Source organism: Schistocerca nitens, chromosome 9 (assembly GCF_023898315.1).
Source record: "Schistocerca nitens isolate TAMUIC-IGC-003100 chromosome 9, iqSchNite1.1, whole genome shotgun sequence".
Lineage (NCBI taxonomy): Eukaryota > Metazoa > Arthropoda > Insecta > Orthoptera > Acrididae > Schistocerca > Schistocerca nitens.
The window spans coordinates 506,572,334-506,591,126 of NC_064622.1; the positions used below are offsets into that span (position 1 = coordinate 506,572,334).

The window sequence follows — 18,793 nt, forward strand, 5'->3', positions numbered from 1 at the left end:
AGAAGAACATTTAGCCAATCTCAGTACATTATTTCAGGTTCAAAAAATGGTTCAAATGGCTCTGAGCACTATGGGACTCAACTGCTGTGGTCATTAGTCCCCTAGAACTTAGAACTACTTAAACCTAACTAATCTAAGGACATCACACACACCCATGCCCGAGGCAAGAGTCGAACCTGCGACTGTAGCAGCAGCGCGGCTCCGGACTGGAGCGCCTAGAACCGCACGGCCACCGCGGCCGGCCATTATTTCAGGTCTTGCGACAAAATGGTCTTCGCTTGCGGAAGGACAAATGTGTGTTTTTTGCTCGTGACTTACCATATTTTGGACATGTAATCAATGCCCAAGGCATACATCCCAGTCCCGAGCACCTCCGTGCCATACAGGACTTGCCTTCGCCGCAGAATTTGAAGCAGCTACAGAGTGTGCTGGGAAAAATTAATTATTACCATAAATATATACCACATGCCTCTTCCATTTCAGCTCCGCTTCATCGCTTACGCCGTAAAGGTGTTCCGTTCGTCTGGACGACGGAATGCGAACGCGCCTTTCGCCAGTTGAAATCGGCGTTGCTTTCCAATACTTGCCTTACGCCATTCGATCCTCAGAAACCCATTTTGTTGGTGGTGGATGCATCGGATTTCGGGATCGGTGCTGTGCTTGCGCACAAAGATGGATCGCATGATCGCCCTATTGCCTTTGCGTCCAAATTGCTCTCGTCTGCGTAAAGACATTATTCACAGATTGAGAAAGAAGCTTTGGCTCTCGTATTTGGTGTTACAAAGTTTCATGATTTCTTGTATGGTCGTCACTTTACCATCATCACAGACCACAAACCTTTGACATCGCTTTTTCATCTGAACAAGCCTGTACCTCCACGTACAGCGCAGAAATTCATTCGCTGGTCAATTTTCCTCTCGCAGTACCACTACGATATCTTGTATCGGTCCACTGCTAAGCACGGCAACGCTGATGCGTTATCCCGTTTGCCTGTTGCTGAGGATAGAGCATTCGATTCTTCCGAACTTGCTTGCATGTTCATTGATTCGGAAACCGATGACGTGGTCGAATCGTTTCCGATTGATTTTCGTCGTCTAGCTACAGCTACAGCTGCAGACCCTGTCCTTGCTACCGTTTTGCGCTTTCTTGCTACGCAATGGCCCTTGTCAAAGTCACGGATCGCGGATTCGTTGGTTCGCCGATTTTTTGCTCACAAGGAGAGACTTTTTGTCCGACGTGGTGTTTTGCTGTTGCGCTCTGATAATGATCAGTCCCGGGTCGTGGTCCCACGTTCGTTACAGTCCTCTGTCTTACGGCTTCTCCACCAAGGACATTGGGGTATAGTGCGAACGAAACAACTTGCTCGTCAGCACTGTACTTGGTTCGGAGTCGATGCTGCAATTACGAATATGTGCTCTTCTTGCATGGCGTGTGCCGAACAACAATCCGCCCCACCGCGGAAATTCTTTGCATGGCCAAAAGCCACTTCCCCTTGGCAACGCTTACACATCGATTTTGCTGGTCCATTCTGGAATGCTCGATGGTTGGTTGTGGTCGATTCCTTCAGTAATTGTCCTTTTGTTGTACGGATGTCTTCCACGACGTCATCTGCCACCATCCAAGCGTTATCCGCTATCTTTTGCATTGAAGGTCTTCCACAGACTATTGTTTCCGACAATGGCCCACAATTCATGTCCGCGGAATTTCAGTCATTCTGCAAGGCCAATGGTATTCAACATCTGACATCCGCGCCGTTTTCGCCTCAGTCAAACGGTGCCGCTGAACGATTGGTCCCGACTTTCAATTCCCAGATGTTGAAGTTGAAAGAGTCACATTCTCGGGAGGACGCGTTATTGCTCTTCTTGTCTTCGTATCGCTCTCAGCCCCGAGATGGTCGCTCGCCGGCTGAGTTGCTCCACGGTCGTCCTCATCGAACCTTGATGTCTTTGCTACATCCGCTGCGTCAGGTTCCTGTGCAGCGGCAGCCACCTGCTTTTGCTCCAGGCGACGTTGTATACTATCGCCACTATCGAGGTTCACGGCGTTGGCTCGCAGGGCGCATTCTTCGCTGCCTCGGCCGCGCTATGTATCTGGTTTTGGGGGCCGCTGGTGAGGTGCGTCGGCATCTGAATCAGCTGCGCCTCTGTCGTCGCCCGGGTTCTGCCGCTCCCCGTCTGCTTTCAGCGACGGTGCCGTCCGGTCAGCGCCCTGGGGACCCATCTACTGGCTTGCCTCATCCCCAGGTGTTACCGACGATGCCTTCCATTTTGCCACATGGTGACGCGCCGCCGCCGCCGCCGCCGCCTGTTCTCCCGCCGGCGACTCCCGCAGTGGACGCTTCGCTGCAACCGCCAGGCGCCTCCCTGGGTCACGCGCCGCCGATCGCTTCCCGTGACCAGCTATCATCCGACATGGAACTCTTGCCCGCTCCAGACCAGATGTCGTATTCGCCCGTCGGGTTCCCCGACGCGATGGAGGTCGACCCTACGGCCCCTCCTGTCTCTTTACGGGCGCATACACCGCATGTTGGCGTGCACCCTGGACTAGGTTTTCAGGCGTTTCCTAGCTCCCCTCGGACCAAATGGCCGGGTGCGGGTGGCACGGCCTCGCCTGTTGTTCGGCTCCCCACCTCGTCGCATACGTGAACATGGGGTCCTCCCCACGGCGGGCGGAAGCCTTATAATACCACCGTACGCCGATTTGCGGGGAAGGAATGTGGTGTCACCGCCAGACACCACACTTGCTAGGTGGTAGCATTTAAATCAGCCGCGGTCCGGTAGTATACGTCGGACCCGCGTGTCGCCACTGTCAGTATTTGCAGACCGAGCGCCACCACACGGCAGGTCCTGCCACTCGCCCCAGTTGTACAGCCGACTTTGCCTGAGATGGATTACTGACAAATACGCTCTCATTTGCCGAGACGATAGTTAGCATAGCCTTCAGCTACATTTGCTACGACCTAGCAAGGCGCCGTATTCAATTGATATTGAGATTCTATTAATGTATCATCAAAAGCGATGTTCTACAAATGTGGATTAAAGTTAAGTATTCCAGAAGCTACGTACTTTTCTTTATAGCATTCATTATGTATCCTGTTTCAGACCTCACGCCAGCCTGCGTGAGTTTAAGCGCGTGCCTTTCGGCTTCCTCTCATTGTGTCTAGGCTGTCTTGTCTAGACACAACAGAATCAGACAAAATAGCTGTATATTCTGTAAGTAAACTCTTCTTGCTTGTTCTCTTTTACGTCACAGAGTGTAAAAAAATATCCACTAGCTACAGATCCTGTAGCTATGATTCCACTATGCAACTTACATATTTTAAAAGTACGCATGTTTTGCACATCACTGCATTTCTAAATAAAATTGCTTTCCCAATTATGTCAGCAACATTACATACCGTGTCTTAACCAACTGTATAGTGTTCATTCGTTTGTATCTAATTCTTTTGTTTCAAGATAATCTTCATAGTTTCTATTTAGACTTACGAACGGACACTCTTTACATGTACATCTACATTAATACTCCACAATCCACCGTACGGCTCTTGGCGGAGGGTACTCCGTACCACTACTAATCATTTCATTCCTCTTCCACTCGCAAATAGCGCGAGAGAAAAACGACTATCTATGTGTCTCCGTATTAGCCCTAATTTCTCATATCTTAACTTCGTGGTCGTTATGCACAACGTATGTCGGAGGAAGTACAATCATTCTGCAATTAGCTTCAGATACCTGCTCATTAAATCAGTTGTGCTCCTCCAGGCATTTCGTTTTGTTTGTAATGATACAAACATTGCAATAAATAGCAAATCAAGTGTAGTCTTAGAAAGATCAGCTACTAAAATATTTGTGGACATTAATCACTGGTTCCTAGCCAATTCTTTATCACTAAACTTTGAAAAAATACACTCATGCAGTTCAGAACTTGTAAGGGGTGTCCCACGAGTATATGCCTAACATACGATGACAAGCAGATAGAAGAAGTGGACAGTGTTAAATTCTTGGGGCTACAGGTTGGTAATAAATTCAGCTGGGAGGAGCACACCACAGAACTGCTGAAGCGTCTTAACAAATCTCCGTTTGCAACGCGAATTGTGTCGGAAATAGGGGATACAAAAATGAAAAAGCTAGCATACTATGCTTACTTTCATTCCACAGTGTCATATGGGATTATTTTTGGGGTAATTCATCAAGCCAAGCTAAAGTTTTCCTGGCACAAAAAGTTAAGTAAGAGTTGTATGTGGTGTGTACTCAAGAAAATCTTGCAGAAGCCTGTTTTGGGAACTAGGGATACTAACTACTACTTCCGAATATACTTGCTCCTTAATGAAATTTACCATTAAAAATATATCACTTTTTCAAACCAACACCTTTGTTCATGGAATCAATACTAGAAATAAGAATAATATTCACAAGGATTTAAAGTCACTTACTCTTGTACAAAAAGGTGTGGATTATTCAGGAACACACATTTTCAATAACTTTCCAGCAGCCATAAAAAGCTTAACAACCAATGAAATTCAGTTTAAGAGAAGCCTAAAGGATCTATTGGTGGCCAAATCTCTCTACTCCATTCATGAATTTCTCAGTAGAACCAACTGTAATAGTCGCAAACGTATAAGCACGTGGTATCACGTAACATTCCGCCAGTGCGGACGGTATTTGCTCCGTGATACATTACCCGTGTTAAAATGGACTGTTTACCAATTGCGGAAAAGGTCGATATCGTGTTGATGTATGGCTGTTGTGATCAAAATGCCCAACGGCCGTGTCCTACGTATGCTGCTCGGTATCCTGGACATCATCCAAGTTTCCAGACCGTTCGCCGGATAGTTACGTTATTTAAGGAAACAGGAAGAGTTCAGTCACATGTGAAACGTCAGTCACGACCCGCAACAAATGATGATGCCCAAGTAAGTGTTTTAGCTGCTGTCGCGGCTAATCCGCACATCAGTAGCAGACAAACTCCTCGAAAATCGGGAATCTCAAAAACGTCGGTGTTGAGAATGCTACATCAACATCGATTGCACCCGTACTATATTTCTGTGCACCAGGTATTGCATAGCGACGGCTTTGAACGTATACAGTTCTGCCACTGAGCACATGGGAAATTACGGGACGGACAGATTTTTTGCATGCGTTCTATTGAGCGACGAAGCGTCATTCACCAACAGCGGTAACGTAAACCGGCATAGTATGCACTATTGGGCAACGGAAAATCCACGATGGCTGCGACAAGTGGAACTTCAGCGACCTTGGCGGGTTAATGGTGCGGCATTATGGGAGGAAGGATAATTGGCCCCCATTTTTTCGATGGCAATTTGAATGGTGCAATGTATGCTGATTTCCTACGTAATGTTCTACCGATGTTACTACAAGATGTTTCACTGCATGACAGAATGGCGATGTACTTCCAACATGATGGATGTCCGGCACATAGCTCCCGTGCTATTGAAGCGGTATTGAATAGCATATTTCATGACAGGTGGAGTGGTCGTCGAAGCACCATACCATGGCCCGGACGTTCACCGTATCTGACGTCCCCGGATTTCTTTCTGTGGGGCAACTTGAAGGATATTTGCTTTCGTGATCCACCGACAACGCCTGACAACATGCGTCAGCGCATTATCAATGCATGTGTGAACATTACGGAAGGCGAACAACTCGATGTTGAGAGGAATGTCGTTACACATATTGCCAAATGCATTGAGGTTGACGGACATCATTTTGAGCATTTGTTGCATTAATGTGGTATTTACAGGTAATCACGATGTAACAGCATGCGTTCTCAGAAATGAAAAGTTCACAAATGTACATGTATCACATTGGAACAACCGAAATGAAATGTTCAAACGAATCTACGTTCTGTATTTTAATTTAAAAAACATACCTGTTACCAACTGTTCGTCTAAAATTGGGAACCATATGTTTGTGACTATTACAGCGCCATCTATCACAAAGCGAGAAAAGTGGTCCAAACAAAACATTCCAAATAAAACATACACGAATATGTAATAAAAACTGTGGGTTCCTATTTTAAAAAAGCGCATTTGCTATCCATTTGACGTATGGCAGCGCCATCTAGCGGGCCAACCATAGCGCCATCTGGTTTCCCCCTTCAAGCTAGACAAGTTTCGTTCTTTGTAGTTTTTTCGTTTGACGCTTATTTCGTGAGATATTTGGCCAGGTCACGATCAATGGACCACCCTGTATATATAACTTATGCACAATTTCAGTGCAGTAATGTGTTCATTGTAAATAAGTGTGTGTGGAATGGTACATTAGCTTATTTGTTTGAGTTGTAAATATTTGTCATGTACTATTGCTTTTCTGACATGTTGTGCATCCTGGAGGACCTCCTCACTACAGATCAATTGGAATGGAATTAAATCTAATCTAATCCCATTTGAGTTCCTGAAGCATTTCCATTGTTGTTGTTGTTGTGGTCTTCAGGCCTGAGACTGGTTTGATGCAGCTCTCCATGCTACTCTATCGTGTGCAAGCTTCTTCATTTCCCAGTACCTACTGCAACCTACATCTGTCTGAATCTGTTTAGTGTATTCATCTCTTGGGCTCCCTCTACGATTTTTACCCTCCACAGTGCCCTCCAATACTAAATTCGTGATCCCTTGATGCCTCAGAACATGTCCTACCAACCGATCCCTTCTTCTAGTTGTGCCACAAACTTCTCTTCTCCCCAATCCTATTCAATACCTCCTCATTAGTTATATGATCTACCCATCTAATCTTCAGCATTCTTCTGTAGCACCACATTTCCAAAGCTCCTATTCTCTTCTTGTCCAAACTAGTTATCGTCCATGTTTCACTTCCATACATGGCTACGCTCCATACAAATACTTTCAGAAACGACTTCCTGACACTTAAATCAATACTCGATGTTAACAAATTTCTCTTCTTCAGAAACGCTTTCCTTGCCATTGCCAGTCTACATTTTATATCATCTCTACTTCGACCATCAGTTATTTTGCTCCACAAATAGCAAAACTCCTTTACTACTTTAAGTGTCTCATTTCCTAATCTAATTCCCTCAGCATCACCCGATTTAATTCGACTACATTCCATTATCCTCGTTTTGCTTTGTTGATGTTCATCTTACATCCTCCTTTCATGACACTGTCCATTCCGTTCAACTGCTCTTCCAAGTCCTTTGCTGTCTCTGACAGAATTACAGTGTCATCGGCGAACCTCAAAGTTTTTATATCTTCTCCATGGATTTTAATACCTACTCTGAATTTTTCTTTTGTTTCCTACACTGCTTGCTCAATATACAGATTGAATAACATCGGGAATAGGCTACAACCCTGTCTCACTCCTTTCCCAACCACTGCTTCCCTTTCGTGCCCCTCGACTCTTATAACTGCCATCTGGTTTCTGTACAAATTGTAAATAGCCTTCCGCTCGCTGTAATTTTACCCCTGCCACCTTCAGAATTTGAAAGAGAGTATTCCAGTCAACATTGTCAAAAGCTTTCTCTAAGTCTGCAAATGCTAGAAACGTAGGTTTGCCTTTCCTTACTCTAGCTTCTAAGATAAGTCGTAGGGTCAGTATTGCCTCACATGTTCCAATATTTCTACGGAATCCAAACTGATCCTCCCCGAGGTCAGCTTCTAACAGTTTTTCCATTCGTCTGTAGAGAATACGCGTTAGTATTTTGCATCCGTGACTTATTAAACTGATTGTTCGGTAATTTTCACATGTCAGCACCTGCTTCCTTTGGGATCGGAATTATTATATTCTTCTTGAAGTCTGAGGGAATTTCGCCTATCTCGTACATCTTGCTCACCAAATGGTAGAGTTTTGTCAGGACTGGCTCTCGCAAGGCCGTCAGTAGTTCTAATGGAATGTTGTCTACTCCCCAGGCCCTGTTTCGACTCAGGTCTTTCAGTGCTCTGTCAAACTCTTCACGCAGTATCGTATCTCCCATTTCATCTTTATCTACATCCTCTCCCATTTCCATAATATTGTCCTCAAGTACATCGCCGTTGTATAGGCCCTCTATATACTCCCTCCACTTTTCTGCTTTCCCTTCTTTGCTTAGAACTGGGTTTCCATCTGAGCTCTTGATATTCATACATTTCCATTAACACTTATATTTGTTCGAAGCTATCAGTAACAAATCTAGCAGCCCGCCTGTGAATTGCTTCGATAGTTTCCTTTAATCCTACGTGGTAACCATCCCAAACGCTCGAGCAGGGTCCTATATGGGATCTCCTTTATAGATGAAATACACTTTACTAAAATTCTCCCAATAAGCCGAAGTCGACCACTCGGCTTCTCTTCCACAGTCCTTCATATCGCCTTGTAACGTTACGCTCAGATATTCAAACGACAGGACTGTGGCAAGCGGTACACTACTATTGCCGTGTCAGAACATTACAGATTTATCTTCTTACTCATACACACTAACTTACATTTTTCTACATTCAGAACTAGCTCCACTCATCACACCAACTAGACATCTGATCTAAGTCATTGTGTATCCTCCCACAGTTACTCAATTTCGACACCACAGCATCATCAGCAGACTACTGCCGACCCTGTCTGCCAGATCATTTACATATTAAAGAATAATATCGGTCCTATGACACCTCCCTGGGACGTTACTGACGATATCCTTGTCGCTGATGAACACTCGCCATCGAACATAACATGCTGGATCCCATTACTTAGGAAGTCTTCAAGCCACTCACATATCTGCGAATCTATTCCATATGCTCGTTACTTCTTCAACAGCCTGCAGTGAGGCACCGTGTCAAAAGCTTTCCGGAAATCTAGAAATATGGAATCTGCCTGTTGTCCTTCATCCATACTACGCAGTATATCATTTGAGAAAACAATGACCTGAGTTCTGCACAAGCGATGCTTTCAAAAGCCATGCTGACTGGTGGACATAAGTTGCTTAATCTCAAGAAAATATATTATATTGGAACTGGGAATGTGTTCGATTCTGCAGCCAACCGATGTTAGGGATATCGGTGTGTAATTTTGCGGGTCCGTTCTTTTACCTTTCTTATATATTCCATCCAGACCTTATGACCCTAGGTTTCAACTCTTTCAAATGTTTTCTCTACGCTAGGGATGCTTAGTACTACGTCGTCCATATGGAAGTCTGTCCAACGGTCAGACGGCGGTATTTTTGTACGATTCTCCTGCGTGAACGATTTTTTGAATGTGAAATTTAAAACTTCAGCTTTCGTTTTTCTATCTTCAACTTCCACACCAGATTGCTCAATAAGTGACTCACTTGCCAATTTTACATAGGACTATAATTTTCCCCGCCTCTCCGACAGATATTTTGCTAAGGTGTAACGGTGGAAGTTGTGTGTTTCATCCTTAGATCTTTTCACAGACGCACTAATCTCTACTAACCTTCGCGTGTCGCCATTTGAACCGAGAGTCACTGCTTCCTCAGCATTTTCCGAATTTCTTTATTAAACCATGGTGGGTCTTTTCCGTCCTTAATCTACTTACCAGGCACATAACTCTCCAGACCACGATTTACAATGTGATTAAACTTTGCCCATAATTCCTCTACGTCATCTTACTGGAACTAACTGATGTCAGTTCACTATCTGAGATGCTAGCAACTGCTTAAAGTAGTTCAGTTTAGTCTTCTGTAGTTTGTAATTTTTCATATAAGGTCTTTTATTATCTCCCACAACCGTCTACCGCCCAATAAAGAGCGAAATCTTCACTTTTTTGGCCTACATCGTTTTTCCTATTAGTACCTTGGCTACATATTGTTTCCCAAAACGCGCTCTGCTTCAATGTTGATTTTTTTTTCTTCACCAACTAATTTTGGTGTTGTTTTTCAAGTCTTGTCCTGGTTTGTTTTATTTCCCTCTCCATCTCTTTTATTTACTCTACCGATTGCTCTCTTATCGCTTTTTATGGTTTTTTATGACCATCCGCAGTAATTTCACTTATAATGATATCCTTCTGAAGCTTCAATTGTCTCTTGATACACGTGTAGGGTTGTAGAATGGCTAAAACGTTCTTACATTGAGAGATTCCTGACTTTTTTGGAAGTAATGTTCACTGTGAACTGTCTGTTTAATCTCTTCCGCGATACATTCTTCTCTTTTTTTGTTAGGACACACTACATCCTGTGACTGATAACTCACGATATTTGTATGCACCAAACTGTGCAAATATGTGTCGAAGTCGAGCTCTCCAATTATTTTCAGGATCAGTTTTCTGTCTGTTCAACGAACAGCAGACACCGTTGGTGAAATTCTGTTGTCTTACTGCGCTGCATTAGGCTTTTAGTCAAAGCCCGAAAGTTTTAATTCACTATGTAGGAGGGAATACTTCTTAAGTCAAATAAAAAAATTTTAATCCATTATCAATGTTAAAATTCTTGTTTTGCTGCCATTTGTCCCCTTGAATAGTTGCAGAGACTACCATATCACATAAAAGTTTGTTGTTTTCTGCTCTGATTAAGCCTAAAGACATATTGAATACTGTGTTGCTAGTCATGGTCCTCTATATCTATTTTTCAGGTACCAGTTGGACTGCCTTTGACTTTAACGTGAAATGACTGGCATTGAAGCCATGTTGCCACCATACCAATTCACTGTCATATAGCAGTTTATTTCGATAAAGACGAAGTCAAATATCAATGTCTGGTACCAGTGGCCTTTGATTTCCGAAAGGAGAAGGTATCCGTAGAATGGATTTACGCAGAAAAATACAAAAACTAGCCAGACAGGTGTGAAACTCTGTGAGCTACAAGGAGTCGTTTACAGCTGGTGGGGCGTGTGCTGTGGCATCAAAAGGACTGCATCGCTTTCCTGGCCAGCACTGACATCCCCCTTAATCAGTAGCACACCTGCAGGTCTGACTCTCGCTTTCATTGTTGGTGATGTTTTCACTGCCACCAGAGGTTCTCGCATACATCCCTCATAGTAAAATAAGCCCCAATCCACTGTGCTATTCCCACACACTGTGTATCTTCAAATCTGATTCTAGTGTTTTGAAAAAAAAAAGGAAGAAAAGAGTAACTATAAGCGACAATGGGAATTTCAGCCAGGAGTCTACGTGAGATGAGGAAGCCTAATAGTTAAAGCGGCTGCTTGTGGTGTGCAAGATATCCGCTTTTGACTAGCAATGTGGCATAAATTTTCCAATGGTCACTGCGTATGGAAGAGTCTGAACAAGTGATTTAAAGTAAAATACGCAAATTTTACATATTTAAACACATAAACTACTCAACATGTTGCTTATTGCGCTGCTGCATATTATTTTGTTTTTCTATCCATACTCATCAACGTTCCAACATTTCTTTTGAAGGCCTCCATAGACGTAAATTAACCTTTACATATTCGGATAGCATCAAAATTTTGAGGAGCTGAAGCGCGTCAAAACCGTTTTTCAGATCCATTCCCTGTAGAATTAATTCTCAAGATAGAAAAAAATCTTTGGAAACAGAAATTGCACCCAACACATGAATGTATCACGAAATAATTTAGTTTTATTGCATTTTCCACGTGCAGGTACACCGGGTGACTCATTTCTGTTCCGAACTGAATAGGCAGAAATTTATAAAAAGAATAACTGTACATGAAAACCATGACTTGCGCTTCGTCAGACTACGATTTTTATACGGTAACACTTGTCTAACGTCCCCTCACGTTGGACTGTGAGTGTGGACAATGCGTGCACAAAGCGAGGGTACCCACCACAGGAAAGAGACGGCCTCGTCAGAAAGTGGTGTACTGGCCTGGGAAGCCGTGGGCGGCGCGGCTGTGGCGGGAGTCCGTCCGCGGTCGCTGTGTGTCCGGGGGGCGGCGCTGGTGCCGCCGTCCCCAGTGGGCGGCGAGCTGAAGAGAGACACTGCTGGGGAAAGGGTGCGCACACAGAGGACAGGCAGGTGGCAGTGCTGCTGAGAGACAAATAATACACCGAAGAAAACAATGTTCAAATGTGTGTGAAATCTTATGGGACTTAACTGCAAAGGTCATCAGTCCCTAAGCTTACACACTACTTAATCTAAATTATCCTAAGGACAAACACACACACCCATGCCCGAGGGAGGACTCGAACCTCCGCCGGGACTAGCCGCACAGTCCGTGACTGCAGCGCCTTAGACCGTTCGGCTAATCCTACAGTGAAGAGCCAAAGAAACTGGAACACATGCTTAATATTGTTTAGGGACACCGCGAGCACGCGGAAGTGCCGCAACACGACGTAGCATGGACTCGACTAATGTCTGAAGTAGTGCTGCAGGCAACTGACAACATGAATCCTGCAGCGCTGCACATAAATTCGTAAGAGTGCGAGGGGGTCGAGATCTCTTCTGAAGAGCATGTTGCAAGGCATCCCAGATATGAAACTTCCTGGCAGATTAAAACTGTGTGCCGGACCGAGACTCGAACTCGGGACCTTTGCCTTTCGCGGGCAAATGCTCTACCACTGGCTAAGCCATGTCTCCGCAATATGCTTTCTTTCAGGAGTGCCAGTCGTGCAAGGTTCGCAGGAGAGCTTCTGTAAAGTTTGGAAGGTAGGAGACGAGGTACTGGCGGAAGTGAAGGTGTGAGGACGAGGCTTGAGTCGTGCTTGGGTAGCTCAGTTGGCAGAGCACTTGCCCGCGAAAGGCAAAGGTCCCGAGTTCGAGTCTCGGTCCGGCACACAGTTTTAATCTGCCAGGAAGTTTCATATCAGCGCACACTCCGCTGCAGAGTGAAAATCTCATTCTGGGGGCATCCCAGATATGCTGAATAATGCTAGTGCCTGAGGTGTTTGGTGCCCAGTGGAAGTGTTTAAACTTAGAAGGGTGTTCCTGAAGCTACTCTGTAGCAATTCTGGAAGTGAGGGGTGTCGCATTGTCCAGCTGTAATGGCCCAATGGACATGAATGGATGCAAGCGATCAGACAAAATACTTACTTACGTGTCACCTGTCAGAGTCGTATCTAGAAATATCAACTGCACATGGCCCACACTATTACAGAGACTCCACTAATTTGAACAGTCTCCTGCTGACATGCAGGGTCCATGGATCGATGAGGTCGTCTCCATACCCGTACACGCCCATCCCCTCGATACAATTTGAAACGAGACTCGTCAGACCAGGAAACAGGTTTCCAGTCGTCAACAGTGCAATGTCAGTATTGATGGGCCCAGGCGAGGCGTAATGCTTTGTGTCGTGCAGTTATCAGGCGTATGCGAGTGCGCTTTCGGCTCCGAAAGCCCATATTGATGATGTTTCGTTGAATGGTTCGCACGCTGACGCTTGTTGATGGCCCAGTACCGAAATCTGTAGCATTTTGCGGAAGGATTGCACTTCATTCGTCGCTGGTCCCGATCTATGCAGGATCTTTTGTCGGCCACGCATGTCGGGGATTTGATGTTTTACCAGATTCCTGACATTCACGGTAACTCGTGAAATGGTCGTACGTAAAAATCCACACTTCATTGCTACCTTGGAGATGCTGTGTCACCTTCACTAGTGCGGCGACTACAACACCACGTACAAACTCATTTAAATCTTGATAACCTGCCATTGTAGGAGCAGTAACCGATCTAACATCTGCGCCAGACACTTGTTGTCTTGTATAGGCGTTTCCGACCGCGGCGCCGTATGGCTATACCAGTTTCTTTGGCGCTTCAGTGTATGTACGTAATGTAACAGAAATAATTACTAAATAAGGATAACATAATACTCGAAGCCATGAAAAATCTGGCTGCTCCGAGATGTTAGTTAGCTAATCTATTTGCTAATAAACACTGTTTTACTTAGAGATTCGGTGAACTTGTCGTAGGCCCGCATCTCGTGGTCGTGCGGTAGCGTTCTCGCTTTCCACGCCCGGGTTCCCGGGTTCGATTCCCGGCGGGGTCAGGGATTTTCTCTGCCTCGTGATGGTTGGGTGTTGTGTGCTGTCCTTAGGTTAGTTAGGTTTAAGTAGTTCTAAGTTCTAGGGGACTTATGACCACAGCAGTTGAGTCCCATAGTGCTCAGAGCCATTTTTTGAACTTGTCGTAGATGTTGTAAGGTCGCACTATTTTCCACCTTACTATAATATAATAATTGTTGCAAAGACGAATTAGATATCGGTTATTATGTTATTTATCAGGCAATCACCCTGTTGAAACTAGGTAGTATCAGACGGCATAAGAAGCGTATTAACTTTAAGAAATTCGCATGTTGCATGAGGTCGGTTCAAATGGCTCTGAGCACTATGGGACTCAACATCTGTGGTCATAAGTCCCCTAGAACTTAGAACTACTTAAACCTAACTAACCTAAGGACATCACACACATCCATGCCCGTGGCAGGATTCGAACCTGCGACCGTAGCAGTCGCGCGGTTCCTGACTGAGCGCCTAGAACCGCTAGACCACCGCGGCCGGCTGCATGAGGTCGGAGTTCAGGTGATATTTTCACGGAGTTTGGCTGGAGCGGACGAGCGGCACTGCTCAAAGGCAGGGCAGAGGGTTGCGGAAGTTTACAACCGACCATTACGAGTCGGCATGCGAAAGCCTCCCACTGGGGGAGACGCGCCGCCGGAGCAGGTAGGCACCCATTGCGCCTCGCTGGCGCTGGACGTTACGCCGACGCCACTATGTCGTGATGAGCTGGCGCCTAAGGGAGCCTTCCCACGAATCTTAACGTTTTATGAGGCTTTCTAAGAAACGCGGTTAAGCTAGTGCGCTGAGCTTTTCCCGCGCGTGGGAGAACAGAGAGACACGATTGGTGGGTTCAATTTTGAACGGAGTTTCAGTTTGTTCCAGAACATTCTAGGCGCAGTAAGGCGCAGAACGTTTTAATTGGCTGGAAGAAGCCAGGAAATAATAGTGGGAGCGAACTGTGCTGGTCTAGAGCCACGGGATTGGCCAGCTCGAAAAATAGCGTGGGGGTGTTGATGTTTGCAGAGGGAAGCTTTTGGAGCTGTTATCGAGAAGCGTCTTGGCTGCTGTAGCGAGCGGACGTCGTGCTTTCGGCTCTGCTGTAGGAGAGTACATTCTTTTCAGTGTGCTGTGCAGGACTTTGAATAAGTCTGCCAGCTGCAACTGAAACTAGTATTCAGTTAGGGGAACTGTCATGTTTTGCTGTTAGAGACAGGCTGATTCCGCTAGTTACGGTTGGGAATACTGTCTCACAGGAAGCAGACAGGAGCAGAGCAATTTCCTTGAGCCACACTTTATTAAACACGTTACTGGATCCCGCCTTTGGGCTGGTGAGTCCCGTCTTAACGAGTGCGAGACGACTGGAAAGAAATCAGAATTAGCTTCTGAATAGGAGTTTACGAACAGGAAGCCTGTTCGCGAAAATAAATTCATTTTGTTGCAATTGAGGCTCCTTGACGATGCAGACGCCATCGGCAGCTTGCTGACCTGTCCACGACGCTGCATTTGGTAACGTGATGCTCAGCTTCGGCATTTAATACGATATTATGCACGCCTGTGATTACCAGAGCTCAGTTTTCCAGCCACGCTCTTATTGAAAATTTGGTAATTGAAGTAGGTTTGTCTGACGTATTTTATGCCGTCTGACAAGCTGAGGGAGTAGAAAATGACAAGTACAGATGCGTTATCCGACCTTAAGAGTTAGTTTTGGAATTTAAGGGCCATTGCCATTACTAGCTTAATTTTATCACTTATAAATGTATGTCATTGTTCAATTTGATGTTAGGAAGATTGTTGTTCAATAAATGTGTTCAATGCTATCCTTGTTTGTTTAGTAGTGATCAGTTCCCTGAACACTATTTAGTTATTAAATATTAATCAAAATTAGTGAAGGGGCAATTTTAATTAACAGGTTGGGTCTCTTAGCAGGCCTACAGCCAGAGCCAATGACCCGATCGAGTAGGCAAAGTGAACAAGTGAAAGCATTCGTGTTAAAACCCGCCGACATTTGGCTGACCGACCTACGGTCCCTAACTTTCATTTTATTGAAAGAAACCCCTTCCAATGTCAATGAAATCAGTATTAGCTACTTGTGGTGTGCGTACTGTAAGACCTTCGGTACACACACCATCAGATTATTTGACTTGTCGCTCTAACGAAACAGGCGAGTGTCAGCAATATGTCTCGTGGTCTTATCGTGGCGTGTTTGTCTTCTGCCGTTAGGTCAGACGATAGAAATGCCACTTGCACGCTTAGAGTAGCAGATTGACGGTGACCAACTTTAAACAGAACTTGATTAATTTTCACACACATTTATTAAAATAATAAAAATCATAAACCTTACTTAACTTGTTTCTGGATGCTATTAACAATTGACAATCTGAAGTTCCTTTGGTCTTGGTACGTTAATCTTATTCTCACATATCTCTGATACTTGACAATGTGTCCGTAAATTTCTCTTCATGGCTATGTACAGGAATGTGATAATCTTATTAGGCGCAGACTGAAACTTGACTACAGACTGCTACAGACTAATGCAGACTGGTGGAGACCAATGCAGACTCGTACAGACTAAAGCAGACTGACTGATCGGAGGTCTGTACACTCGTTATAATACCTCGCGCGTTCAGGTATCACTGCGCGAGTGTGATCCGCGAGGAGAAAAGGTTCTACGTTAGCAGCAATCTCATTTTTTTAAATTTTTTTCCTTTAGTGATTTTCAATTCCCCCCGAAGGGGGCGGGCTGGCAGCAGCTTAGTACACTGCTCTACAGCCTACAGACTTTTATTTTAAAAACGGAAGAAGAAAAGAAACAAGAAAAACAGGCGATAAATCGGTGACGTAAAGTGTAAAATGGCGGAAAAATGCGGAAAGTTAAAACAGAAAGCAAAAGGGTTTGGCAATGTTAATAAAAGACACAGGAATCAGACAACTCACATAGTACACACACAATTAAAAAACACGGCGACAGTCTGGTTTCTGTTCCCAAGAGATAAAAAGCACACCCAGCGACAGTATGATGGCCGTTCGCAACACTGCCCAAAAAACACAACATGGAACACTCACTGTAAAACACTCACTGTAAAACACTGCACGAAAAGGGCGGCACAAAGATGACACTCCCGAGCCAAAGGCAGATGGGGGGGGGGGGGGGGGGGACCTGAAGGAGGGGGAAGAACAAGGAGGGAGGAAGGAGAAAAAAAACGAAAATGGGGGGGAACCAAGGAGGGAGAGGACTAATAAAGGGGGAGCGGGGCAGGGCAGACGCGAGAGGGAATGAGAGGAGGCAGAGGAGGGAAATGCAAAAGGACTCTGGGGAGAGAAGGGGGCAGAGAGAGGGGTGGTGGGGAAAAAAGAGAATGGAAGGGGGGAGAGGGAGCCCGGGAAAAGGACAGAGGAAAGGAGGGGGAGTGAGGATCAGATAGGAGGGATAAATGGAGGGAGGGAGGGCATCATCCGGGAGGGGGAGTTGATGGAAGCCACCATGGGAAAGGAGATGAAGGGTGTAGAGATGGAGGGTAGGGGGGACACAACAGTGAAGGCGTGGCAGGGGGCGGGGATGGGAGAGGAGAGGAGCAACCAGGGGGTGAGGGGGATCAAGGCAGCGGGAGGTGTAGAGGATGCAGAGATGTTCGAGAAATAGGAGCAGATGGGAGAAAGGAATGAGATCATAGAGGATCCACGTGGGAGACGGGAGGCATATATGGAAGGCGAGGCGGAGTGCATGATGCTCAAGGATCTGGAGGGACTTATAGAACTTGGGGGGGGGGGGGGGGGGGGGCAGATATCCAGGCAGGACTGGCATAACAGAGGATGGGACAGCAATCTCATTGGCTGCAAGACATGTTAATACGCGGATCAGCAGAAGCAGAATTTGGTCCGTCTCTAAGAAAGCGCCATCTCGTAGAGTGGAGACGGACGAGCGATGCGCCTGCGCTGTTGTGCTTAGCGGGGCGCGCTCTAGTGGGAAAGTTGTGTACGCGCTGACTACGCGGAACTATGTACACAACAATACTAAAAACCGGATGTCAATGATGGCGTATTTCATGGCATAGGTACATCTAGCGAAAGTCAGTGACAGACACACACAGCTCTCTCGCTTACCTGGTTGCTTCTGGCAGGTCTGCAAGCAGGCGAGACAACTGTACGACGAGGTGCGGGTAGTGGAGTACAGCGATGGCCCAGCCCCGCGTGGCCATCACGGGGAGCAGGTTCTCCCTCAGGAAGGCGATGGCGGCCTCGCCGAGGCTGCGGCACGAGTAGTTGAGCGCGATGACGCCCGTGGCCGCCGCCGTCTGCACGTTGAGCGGCGCCACCCCCCGCCACCCGCACTCCAGCGGCTCTGGGTCTCCGCGCCACTCGGCAGCCCTCTGCGACCGCGCGGGGGCGGCGGCCTCGGTGCTCGCGTCAGCCAGCAGCAGGTCTGTGCCGAGCAGCGGTCGCTAAGTGCTCTCCGTCGTACGTCACCGGCAGCTGAGCCGTGCGTGGCTCGTGTTCCTGCCGTCGTGTATTTTACACCCTGTTTTTTTTTTACGTACTTGCACCTGACTCCATTAATTTAAATTTCTACTGTCACTGAGTTGCTGCCTTGCCTGACCGTGACCGGCGCTAGCAGCACGTATCGATATATCCCCTCTCGTAGTATCTTTGCTCCACTGCTATTACTTCCCGGTCGTTGTCTGTCTTAAGGGGGGTAGGACGTCAAACGGGCCGACTTGGAGCAGGAGAGTCACCACAGGACATTTTTATTTGTACTGTCTACAGGGTGTTACAAAAAGGTACGGCCAAACTTCCACGAAACATTCCTCACACACAAATAAAGAAAAGATGTTATGTGGACACGTGTCCGGAAACGCTTAATTTCCATGTTAGAGCTGTACCAACTGAGCTACCGAAGCACGACTCACGCCTGGTCGTCACAGCTTTAC

The 18,793-nt window shown here is 46.1% G+C and overlaps 1 protein-coding gene across 1 annotated transcript in view; it reads right to left on the minus strand.

Moving 5' to 3' along the window:
* The window catches only part of LOC126203191 (putative ankyrin-containing lipoprotein Lxx09580), a 65,531-nt gene that overhangs the window by 10,494 nt on the left and 36,244 nt on the right, over positions 1–18,793 (minus strand). The window contains exons 4-5 of the mRNA XM_049937434.1: positions 17,970–18,288; positions 11,702–11,842 (exon numbers count right to left, since the gene is read on the minus strand). Of these exons, the coding sequence (XP_049793391.1) occupies positions 11,702–11,842; positions 17,970–18,288 (460 nt within the window). The remainder of the gene's footprint in view (positions 1–11,701; positions 11,843–17,969; positions 18,289–18,793) is intronic.